The sequence below is a fragment of the Rhamphochromis sp. 'chilingali' genome, assembly GCF_963969265.1.
Source record: "Rhamphochromis sp. 'chilingali' genome assembly, chromosome: 4".
Taxonomy (NCBI): domain Eukaryota; kingdom Metazoa; phylum Chordata; class Actinopteri; order Cichliformes; family Cichlidae; genus Rhamphochromis; species Rhamphochromis sp. 'chilingali'.
The window spans coordinates 15492537-15504782 of NC_137948.1; the positions used below are offsets into that span (position 1 = coordinate 15492537).

Here is a 12246-nt window from a genome sequence, read left to right on the forward strand (position 1 = left end):
ACCCTAAACCCTGTGAAACCCACTGATGCATTTTTTTCTTACCATTAAAAGATGTGCAAATAGGACTGTGGGATCTTTACAGCTAAATCTGAGCGTGCACCTGTCATTAGGGTGAAGGTGGTGGTACGATTTGAATTTTATTCAAGTTGACAAGAAAAGTAGCTTTGTGGAAACGTACAAGCATAAAAGGACGCGTTTGCATGTTTCTACTCCGTGGCTGATGTCCAACTAGCAGAGTGCAGAGTTCTTCTTGTGAGCAGCAGCGATGCCACCACTTTTCACATGCATGCCTTTTGCATGTTAGCCTTGTATGTACCACAGTGACTCATGACAAATCTCAGAGGTTTTTGTTTTCCCCCAATCATAAACTCAAGCTAGCTGCAGGGCGGGCAGGTGGGGGGGAGGGGGAAACCGGTGGTTAACCAGTGGAAATATTTTGACTGTGTCTGAGCTCTTCACGCTACAGCAGAGAAACATAAGAAGGTACCGGGCTTCATAGGTTATATTCTCTCCAGTCTCTCTCAATATGAACAGGAACATCAAAATTGGCAGACAATTAAGTCTCCAAATGCTATGGAAAAGTATTTGCTTTCACAAAAAAATCAATGTCCACCTGAATCAAAATAAATGTGCGCGAGTAAAAATGTAAAATTAATTCAGCTGCATTTTATAAAATGGCTCATTATGTGTCAGCAACGCCAATATGACTCAATCGTACGATGATCGCTTTCAGCTCTATACTGAGATTTTTCTAAATGGTTCATTGCTTCCTCATCTGTACTCACGCAAGTTTCGGTCTCATTTATGAAAACCACGGCTTTGATCAAAAGTGGTGGGGTGACAAGAAGAAAAGAGGAGAGGAGCGCTAAAGGGCAGGGCCGTCTCATCACGCCCCCTCACTCTGAAGTTTAAACATACTCCCTCCTCCTAGTCACGCACAGACACTCTCTGAATGAACAAACCCAAGTGTATGCTGACTGATAACTTTCTGTCTCCAATCAGGGCTGGAGATTATCCTCATGAACCCAAGATAACACTAAATGTTGTCAAATTACATCATAAAAATCAGCAGAACTCGAGCTGTGGGCTCAGCCTATAACAGACCAAAAACAAGTTATTGAGCAGGGCTTCTGTATTCTTTTCGACCCCCCGTTTTCAGAATTAAAGTCCAGTGTGAACTAAACAATGAGAACACAGCTGTTAAGAAGAAAATTGATCTCTTGTTACGAGAAAGACATTGAAACAACTGAGCGTGTGTCGGGGTGGAAGTGGTATCTGTTCTGAGACTGTACATAAATGACAAGATTCATCTGTGGTGGTTACCAAAAGCTGCAGAGCATCTTATACACACACACACACACACACACACACACACACACACACACACACACACACACACACACAAAATGTGCATCTGTGTGTCACACGCCATTTTGAAAAGCCAGTAAAAGTGAAACAAATTGTTCATTTATACCCCTAATAAATGATCACACATTTATACGTATCAATAGCTAATGAAAAAATGGCTTAAATGCTTTCGCAGGTTTCAACACAGCATCGAACCGCGGCCAAGATTCAAACCGGTCTGAATTTTTTTTTTCCTGTTGAAGAAATAATCGACCAATCACAGCTTAGTAGCTGAAATCCAGGATGGTGTCATATCCTTTCAAAGCTACCTAACTGACCAAGTGACTGAGTCTACAGTAAGTGACGTGTTAATGAAATAATGAATGGATGCATTTAATGAATTCTTGGTAAATATCCAGAGATTTTTTTAGTATGCTGACAAAAATAAATAAGTAATTTTAGTAATCTGAGTGCTTGTAATTTAGCTGCTTTTGTTCCTAAAATGTGGAAGAGACATCAGCTTGGATTATTCCTTTAGAAATGTTTTTAATTATTGGCAATACTCTGTCTTTGTCTTCTTCTTTCCCCCCAGCTGCCCCCCACAGGGGATCATCTGCCTCCATCTCACGCTAGCATCACACCAACCGCCTGGCATGTCCTCCTTAACTACATCCATGAAGCTCCTCTGAGGACTTCCTGCCTGCCTTTCCTGCTGCCTAGCAACACCACATCTACCATCCTTTGTCTAATATATCTGGAATTCCTTTGTCAACATCGTAGCAAGCAACATAATATCGTGGTCCACAGAGAATCCTGCCTGACCCCATTGGTTAGCTTGTCCATCACCATTGAAAACAAGAATCTCAAAGCCACTCGATGATCTATTGTCACCCTCACCTTAAAGAACTTATTTTAACATCGCACTCAATAACAAACAAATCCTCCCTAACAAAAAAGTAACTTCAAGGGTCAAATTGCATGATATTTCTTCACGTCAATATACGGACCAAGAGTTCGACACCCCTGCTCTAGATCCACAGACCCTGAGCGAAGCTCCTTCTGATCTTCTCTGACCTACTCCATCAACACTTGAAGCAAACATCACATCAAAAGCCATACTGCTGATGCCTGATGATCACCTCTCTTCTTAACCTAGCTTCAGCAACTGTGTCCAACACCTTCATGGTGTGGCTCTTCAACTCTATCTCCATAGTTACTACAGTTCTGCACATCACCCTTGGCATGAAAACCAGTTTGAGTACACTTCCTCCCCATTCCTCAGGCATCCTCTCACTCTCCATGATTGTGTTCAGTATGGTTAAAAAGTCCACCGGCCAGGTTTCCAGTCTGTCTCTGCTTCTTTCTATTTAATGGTGTCTTGAAAACTTATCTGGACTGGATGTCCTGTTTTTGTCCATGATAAAAAAGCAAAAAATATTTCTGATAAAAATCAGAAAAATCAGAGAAAACAATCATTTTCTGTATAACTATCTGTTTTTGTGGAACATTCTGGCCACTCCTCATTACTTAATTCACTGAGGTGTGTGGGCATTTGTTTATGCACATCTCTGATAAGATCATGCCACAACATTTCACAAGGCTTGAGCTCTGGACTTTGACCTCATTGAAACACTTTGATTCTTTTCTTTTCAGCCTTCTTGTTGTAGATTTTCTAGATGTTCTGTGCTTCGGATCACCGACCCATTGGATGACCAAATTTGGGTGGAAACTTCAGTGGAAACATGGACAAATGGGCTCGCATTTGACTCTAGAATACTTTGGTATACAGGGATGTTCACATGTGACTCAGTGATTGCAAAGTTCCCACATCCTGTGGCTGCAAAACAAACGCAAATTGCCCCTCCACCATTATCACGTTTGACAGTCTGTATGAGGTGTTTGTGCTGATATGCATATGATATGTGCTGATATTAGGTTTTGACCTAACGTGGTGCTGTGCATTATGACAAAACACCACCACTTTGGTCTTGACTGTCCTAATGTCATTGTTCCAGGAGTCTTGTTTGCTCTGAAGCAACATTTTAAACCTAAGCCATGTTGGCATGTTCCTTTTAGAGAGAAGAGGGTTTCTCCTGGTAGTCCTTCCAAACAAGCCGTACTCGTTCAGTCTTTTTCTAACTGTACTGTCATGACTGTTGACATTTAACATGATCACTGAGGCCTGTAGAGTAAGAGATGTATCTCAGGTTTCTTGTAATTTGTCTGAACATTGCACGGTCGGACCTTGAAGTGAATTTGTTGGGATGTCCACTCCAGGGAAGACTGGCCACTCTCATAAATGCTTTCCACTTGTAAATAATATTTCTCACAGTAGAATGACTGACAGCTTTTTTGGAAATGGATGTAACCCACCCCAGACTGATGGGCAGGGACAATTGCTTCTCTAAGTCTAAGTCTAAGATCTTTATCAGGTAACCACTTCTAACATCTGCTTCCATGAACTGACATTTACATCAGTGGGATTAAAATATCACTACATGTTTTTAACTGCCGTAACTTGTTTCCTTTGTTTCTTCCCAGTATAGCAAAGCATGAAATGGTTTAAACTACTCATTATTCTGACAAATATTCAATTAATTAATCATTTGGAGTGGAAAAAAACAACAACAAAAAAAATCAGGCAGCTTTGAAAAATGTTTCTATTGTTTCATGTTTCCATGGTGAATACTGCATTGGTATGTAGTTTTAACAGCTACAGGTTTGCTGTGTTTTAGTATAAAACCCTACGAATAGGGTGTTTTTTTGTTTGCACCCAGCATTTCAGACAAGTGGCTGACTTGAATATGTGAGCCTGCTCGTCTGTGACTATGTGGAGAAGGTTGCCTCACCTCGTTCTTGAGCTCGGCAATCTGGTCCCGGAGCTGGTTGATGTACTGTCTGGAGTCAGAGTGGTTCAGCTGGCCCTGGATCAGCCCTTCCTCCTTCTAAAAATCAAATTTCAGACACACAAGGTTAAAGCTGAATTCACTTTGATTAATACATTGATCACTTAACTGGCTAAGACCACAGATCCAAATGTTTATTCAAGGATGCACTCAGACAGACACTGAAGTACACGAGCACACACACCTGAATCTCAAGTTCAGCGATCTTCTGCCTGAGTTCAGCCATCGCAGCCATACTGTCAGCTTCCCTCAGTCGCACTGCCATCACCTCCTCTTTACTCTACACGCATCACAGGGAGGAAGGAAGCACATTGACAGGAAGAAAAAAAAAAGTTAAACAATATTTTCTGGGTAATAAGTGAGCCTTTATAATGACAACCTTTTAATGGATTTCAATTAGAGATAGTAAAGAACAATAAATTGTCTCTACATCCTGCTGTGTCATTCATCTTTCATTCTAGACTTCCTCTATTACATCTGTTGATCTTTTTCAGGATGTGAACCCCAGAATTTATGCTCTGACCATTTTTCAACATTTCTCATGTATCTTTTTATCTTCTCTGTTCCAGGCATCTTTTTTTTTTGTCTTCAGTCAAAAGGTTTCTTTTTCTATTACAGATTTTAGTTTCCTATTAATAATTCTTAAATGGTAAAATGGTAAATGGCCTGTATTTATATAGCGCTTTACTAGTCCCTAAGGACCCCAAAGCGCTTTACATATCCAGTCATTCACACATTCACACACTGGTGATGGCAAGCTACATTGTAGCCACAGCCACCCTGGGGCGCACTGACAGAGGCGATAATAATAAGAAAATGCTGCTCTCCACGTCACTCTGCTCTTTTCTGTTAAATCTGCTCCTCTGCCTCTCTTTCCACCTTTCACTATCCAGACCTTGCAGTCTGATTCGGCCTGCTTCCTCTTCATCTCGTTGAGCTGGGCCTGCAGAGCTTTGTTCTGATTGGCCACCATCTGGAGTCGGTCCTGCAGGGCAGAGCGTTCCTGCTCGTTGCGTCCGATCAGTTTGCTGTGGATCTGGTTCTAAAACAAGAGGTTAAATGGTAGATGGTGAGAGTAGAGCTCTTATATTTATGAAACAACAACAACAACAACAAAACCCAATAAATGAAAACAAAAACATCTCACAAGTGGCACTATGGTCTAACAATTAACAAACAATAAAATCTTTTCTGATTCAGTTATACTTTGTTTCATTTTCATTATGTGCATGTCAGGCACGATGCACATTCATAATTGAAAAAGCAAAACAAAATGTAATATCCCAACACCACAGGGCTGATTTCCCTAGTTCAGCAAGTTATATTCATTCTTATAAATGTGTAAAATAAACAAACATGACAACTTTTATGCTTCACAATCATGCATACATCAGAGAAGGACTCACAAGCCCACTGCTGCAGTGTGACAGTACAATGTAGTTATACAGCACCTACCTGACTCTCCAGCTGCAGGGCTTTAAGTTTAACCTCTCGGAGCTCCGCCTGGGCTTGAGCCTCCCTCAGCCTAACCGTCATCAGTTTGTCCTGCAGCTCATTCATGGCGTTCTTCTTCGGCGATTCCTTCCAGTGCCCGCCCCCACCACCAGTGCTGCTGCTACGGGACATATGATGCTGCGAAAGAGCAGACAGGTGTAACTGGCCGCTGGTACATTATGCGCACTCATGCACTCCACCAAACAGATGAGAGATCTGTTCCCATTTTACCTGCCAGCGCTGGTTCAGCTCAGTGACAGCCTCCTGCATCTCCCTGAATGAGCGCAGCGTCTCCAGCTCCCTCAGCTTCATTTGCTTCACTTCTTCCTGCAGGGTCGCCAAGTTGTTCTCATCTGGCAGGCAACTGCTCCTCTAGATAGTAAACATTTCACGGTTATAAGTTAGCAAATTCACACACGCAGCCTAATGCATATATGAAGACGTACATGGGAAAGGTTTTATGAGGAAGGGAATCCTTATTAGATTTCAGTGAAACACAATATACCTTGGTGATTAATACAGAATGTACCACAGTACCTACAGCATTATTGTTATTATTATTATCATCATTATCGTTATTGTTAATAATAATAATAATAATAATAATAATAATAATAATAATAATAATAATAATAATTAACAATAACTACTTTTGTAACACTTGAATAGAAACCACACATTAAAGAATTGTATGCATCTTAATATATAATATATAATATATACAAACAGTGGTGTGAACCACAGCTGAAATGGGCCCTGATCAGATGATAAGAGAAGCTGACTGCTAGAGTAAGGTCTCAGCAGATCTGCTATATCTAAACACGAGCCTGGTCACATGAGGCTTTGCATGTAGGTAATCTAATTTTAAAATTCTAAATCTTACAGGACTAAAAGAAAGCAATGATAGAGCTGATGTGTGAGCAGTGGTGAGAACTTCTGGCTGAAATGAAGATGGACCAGAGGAGACTGAGGGGTGCACATTCATGGGAGATAAAATAATCTAGACATGGGAAAGCATAGGAGTTTAGTTTCAAATTATTGACTTACAGGAAATGTTGTTTTTCCTAGATAAGAAAAACAGCTTTAGCTCGCCAAGCGTTCAAATGCTGGTCAAAAACAGAATCAAGTTTTTTAGCAGATAATTTGAAATTGGTGACGAGGGGGCCGATGTAGCAACTGACCTGCTTTGTGACGCTGCTGAATGAAAACCTCAGTTTTGATCAGATATTACATTTGCTAAATGTGACCATGCCTAATCAGCGGCATCTGTATCCTGACGACCAGGAGTCGACAGACTTATTAAATGTAGTATGAGAGGGACAGGAATAGATTAATACAACTATCTGATATATGAAATTTTGTTCAGACATCAGACAGTTGTGAGGTTGTTTCACTCCTAACCAAAGTGGTGCAACAACCCACTAATAAAAACATTAGCATGTTTACCTCCTGACTACAAACCAGCAGGTTTGTCAATCTTTGAGACGCTGTATAAGCAAACAAAAGGTTTGTCCAGTTTTGAGTTAATTTTCAGTAAAATCTTCATCGGGAAGCAGCAGAGCGTTTGTGTTCCAACACCTCATCAAGTGAAAATGAAAGCTTGAGAAATGGAACGCGTCTGTCATTTGTTTGAGTGTTTGGATTAAACGTTAGACAGGTTGGTTAACGGTCAGACAGACTTTACCACATTCACAGAATCACACGCCTTCTGTCTGCTTGCTGTTCACACTATTCTCTTTCACACAGTTTCAAAAAAAAGAAAAAGAAAAAAAAAAGGCATGTTTGTGAGCTCACCTTTTCCAGATCGAGCACCTTGTCTTGCATTTCCTTCAGAGCTCCAAGCAGTTCGGCCTCGCGGAGCCTCGACTGCTCCAGCTCGGTCTGCAGATTGCTCACAAACTGCTCTGTGTACTGAAACAAACATCCTAGTGTTAAAGATATAATGTAGGTCAACTTTTATTTATTTTAGTTTTAGTTGAGCAGCCTTTTCTACCTGGTATTTGTATACTGATATTTATTTATTGATGAGACAATTAGGTTTTTGAACAGAGCTTGGCTTCCATTTCACTCTCATTTGCAGACCAGTTTAACAGTTCAGCTAAGATTACCACAATCTTGCAAGGGGTGAAAACTCAAGGTAGTGTTATGTATCTGTCTTTCTTTTTTTTTACATTTAGTTTCCTGAAAAAGGAAGAAACGGGAGACAAGGAATTCCACAGAGAGATGGAAACATGACCTATCAACGAGCTATTTGTGGGGGAATAAATGGACGTGATTCCCAGCAGCAGCGTTAGACTTACACTTTTCTAAAAAATAAACCAAAAGCATCCATTCTCAACTGCAACTAGTGAGCGAGTAAAATCCAAATATGTTACCTACGCCTAGAAATGTCTGTGTACAACCTTCAAAACAGCCGACAACCTAAATTTAGCTGCCATGAAGGTGCACTTGTGTCCCGCTGTCTGTGATGTCAGCATGCTACTGTACACTAACATGTCACCACATCAAGGGGAAACTGCAAAGCTATGAATATGAAAGCAGCAAAGAAAAAAAAAAAAAAAAAAGAGAGAGCTGAGTGGAAAAATACTTTCCAATGAGGCAAATTACAAACGCTTGAAATCGGGCAAGTACATAGCGTGACTGCAAGATTCGTGATTTGTCATTTTTGGCTTCTCAGTCTTGGTTATCAAAGAAGATTGAGAGTGTCTGGAGGTGTGTGAACCCTGGTGGGTGATGGGTACCAGCAATCTGAGCTGGAATAGACGCACACGTAACAATGACATCATTTAGAGAAAAATCAGTGACTGGAGTTTTTCTTTTAAAGCAAAGCAAATTATAATTTTAGTGAACCATCTGCTCCCTTCACATCGTGCTGTTGCTCTTCACACCACCTTCCCACAGGTAGGTGTGAGTTGAACCTATAAATATTAAGAGCAAAGCTTTGGTTAACAGCACTGGCAAAGACCACAAAACTTTTTTTTTTTTTGAGTAAGTCAGTAAAGCGGTTGCGGAACATACAGAAACTGACATGCATACATTTACTCATGTGGAAAAGCAAACGTGGGTGTTCTCTGTTAAACCCAATGTGGCGTTAAATACTAAATACTATACTAAACATCATATTTACTAGAAATTCACAGTAGAGAAGCAGAGTCTCTCGTACATATAAAAATGTTTGGAAAGTCAGTTTTCATATTTTTCCTTGAACAATATTATATGTAAAAATAAATAAATAAATAATATTAAAATATGTTATTTATACTGTTTTGGGAGGCAAAAACAGTTCATACATGAATTACATGTTAAATTACACCCAACTCTAATTTGTATAATAATTCCAATATCATGTGACTCACAGAACTTGAATGAATTAAAAACAAAAATCAGTCATCCTATAATGTAGGATCACTTCTTTTAACTTTACAGTACTATGCACCAAATACAGTTTGATTAGCTTTTCCTTCAGTGTTTAACTGAAACCACGTTTTAATAATCTATGCTACATTAACAAAACAAGTTTCAACATTTAATCATAGTCACACTATTACTTTCAATCAGGCTGTGTATCACACGTACAACAACTCAAAACAACAAACAGCTGCTCTGTAAAATGTACACGTGCAACCTTTACAGCCGCCATCAGTGTTACGTGCGACCTCAGCCTGTTGGTCCAGTTTTTTTATTGTCACCCTGATTAACCTGCGCCCTCTTTCTTTGCAGATTTATTGTTAGTGTTGGCTGCTGATGGCTTGCTGCATGAATATAAACCCGGAGAAAGTGGAGCAGGAGGGTCGGCCATTGGCGTCTTGGATCCCACCAGATCTCCATCAGCACAAGCTTTACCAATCTGTTGCTTTCATAGCTTTGTTTATTCTGTACAGGTTGAGTCGGGAGCTCCTGGAACTACTGTTTTCAGTTTGGTTTCTGTTCTTCTAGTTTTCCAGGACTAGTTTGAGTGAGAAGCCTGTATTCGATGGCCCATTGTGTGATTGGTTCATGGTCTTCTTCCTCTTTGTTTGTTTTAGCTGGGGCTCACATCTCTTTTTGTTCTGTCCTTTGGGAGTAACTATATTTCCATTACTAAAAGCTTGTTGAATGGCACCCGTAACAGTCAGACTGGCTTCACTGGCGTCCAACAGTATTTTTTAGACAGTGATAGGTTCCACATTATTTGGCTCTCCTCCAGAGCTAGACTAACTAGATTTCACCTCATAAACCTCACCTCACCTCCATGGTGTGAAAACTGTAGAAGTCTTTGTGCCTCATCTGTATGTAAACATCTTGCTAAAACAGAACTTGAACGGTTTCATTTTTGGGTGCTGAGCTTTGCACCTTTGCGGGGTTAGCTCACGGGTTAATCACCGATTTTCTTTGAAGGTTGGTGAGAAAATACAAATGCGTGACTCACTACTTTGTTATCAAAGCAGCATAAAGAACATATCGGAAACAAATCAACGCTAGTCTGACCAGTCTGACCATATTTGAGAGGCGCAGTCGGCCCCAATTGTTTTTTTTTTAATCCGTTTTCCACAAGCTTGTATAAAATATAGCATTAGTACATCACTCCCACCATGGGATAACTTAAACGAGCCATTACTATGAGTCAGTCTGACAGTCTGTTCATACCAAGCTGCAACGTTTGAGTTTGAAAACTGAAAACATCGCCGCAAAGACTGACTGACGGGTACCAATCCAGCTTCAGCTAATCGCTTCCTGCTAATTCACTGAGCTTAACCTCCCCACTGTGTTAGTACTGGAACAATTGTATATTTGTAATTATACATATATTTTACTTATATTTTATTTAACTTGCGTGAGTTAGCTGACAAGTTTGCGCACCACTCTCTCATCCAAATTAGGGATGTGTGCGACTAGTCGACTAGATGACTAATCTAGTTAAGTGGAATGATTCATTGTTGAAGAAGTTGATTAAGTGTTTAAAAAGCCTTTGTTATTAGTTTTTGGCATTAAACGGTTCTCAAATTTACTTAATATCTGAGTGTTTCTTGGTTTTAGACTAGTCGGTTAGTCAGATTTTTTACCCCATGTTTAATTGACTAAGAAATCAGTCACCAGGAAGATTCCCAATCCAAATTTTTCCACAATTGGCCAACATGGCGCCAGCCAGATGGGCAACTTTGGCGCTTCACAAATGATGCTATAGTGGCTTTGTCCTTTTTCCATATACAGTCTATGACTGGCTCATACTAACAATCATACTAGAGTGTGTGTGTGTCTTTGACAACAAAGTGAACTTTGATATATTCGGTTACTTGACAAAGTTGTAAACCTTTTGATATACTGACATTGAAATCTGATCAAATTGTGTTGCATTCTAGTGAAATCACTTAAACGTTTGCGACATTTGTGCCCTGATTTTGAGTCCAAATAATCTGACAAACAGTAAAAGCATTATCAGGAAATACACAGCTTACAGAGCCTATCTGTAAGTTAAATATAGGACAAAATAAAGACTGTAGGCAGGAGGGAAACAGTTCATCTTGCTATCTTGGTTCATTTATTAATTCATTCTTTTACCCTCTGTTGTTGTAGCTCTCGGATGGTGTCCTGTGCTTTCTCAAGGCTCTCGCTAGCTGTGGTGCACTGCTGCCTCACCACCGCCAGCTCTCGCTTGATCACATAGTTCTCCTCTGCTTCCTGCGCCCTAGTCACCTGACCCTGGAATAGTGTGACCAAAATAGGATGACATTTAAAATCGTCAGTGGAGTGCAATTTTCAAATTCAGACTATGCAGGGGGAAAAGGGTGGTTCCAGACAAAACAACAATATAATGGTTATAGAGAACTTTGCTTCATGTCATACTGAGAGTCAACATTTTAGTAAGGAGATTTATTTGCTTTCTTGTAAATCGCCTACCTGAGGATATCACTCACACTCTTACATCTGTCCTTTAAAGCTAAAGCTAACAACCAACTAGCTCAGTTTAGCATGATGAATTGAAACACAGACAGAAAGCTAACCTGGCTGTATCCGAAAGCAATAAAAAACTTAAAACTCAGTCTCAGTCTCTGTTTTTTAACAATTATTAGATCTCAAGCATGACCATGAAGAAAACAAGTTTCTGGTGTATTTTTTTCTACAATTTTGTACAAATTAAATCAAACACATTCAATATCAAATCACGTATCTATACCTTCTAGAGCGTTTAGCAAGAAAGCAAATAAATGTACATTTCATTCAAATTTTCCTTAATTGTAGGTATTCAAATATAAATGAATGATAGTAATAGCTGAACTTCAACATGCCTCATGCAGGATTGTACAACGTCATCAGTCTCCATCATGGATAAATACTACATGCATTCAGGCATTAAAGGATTGTCTTGTGGGCTAGAGACAAATATACGATGTAAACAAAAAGCTTTCATGCACTTTTGGCAGGATGCTGTTACAGGAGAGGGAGAGAAGCAATGCAGGACGGTAGAGGAGCAGAGTGTGAGTACGACAAAGGACAGCAAGGTCAGTGGGAAAGTGGTTTA

The 12246-nt window shown here is 39.9% G+C and overlaps 1 protein-coding gene across 4 annotated transcripts in view; it reads right to left on the reverse strand.

Moving 5' to 3' along the window:
* Positions 1 to 12246, reverse strand: part of evi5l (ecotropic viral integration site 5 like) — a 43419-nt gene that overhangs the window by 5373 nt on the left and 25800 nt on the right. For all 4 annotated transcript variants that reach the window (XM_080881130.1, XM_080881127.1, XM_080881129.1 and 1 more), the window contains 7 exons: positions 11286 to 11426; positions 7542 to 7658; positions 5979 to 6119; positions 5709 to 5885; positions 5149 to 5295; positions 4438 to 4533; positions 4197 to 4292 (listed from right to left, as the gene is read on the reverse strand). In XM_080881130.1, coding sequence (XP_080737256.1) covers positions 4197 to 4292; positions 4438 to 4533; positions 5149 to 5295; positions 5709 to 5885; positions 5979 to 6119; positions 7542 to 7658; positions 11286 to 11426 — 915 coding nt within the window. The remainder of the gene's footprint in view (positions 1 to 4196; positions 4293 to 4437; positions 4534 to 5148; positions 5296 to 5708; positions 5886 to 5978; positions 6120 to 7541; positions 7659 to 11285; positions 11427 to 12246) is intronic.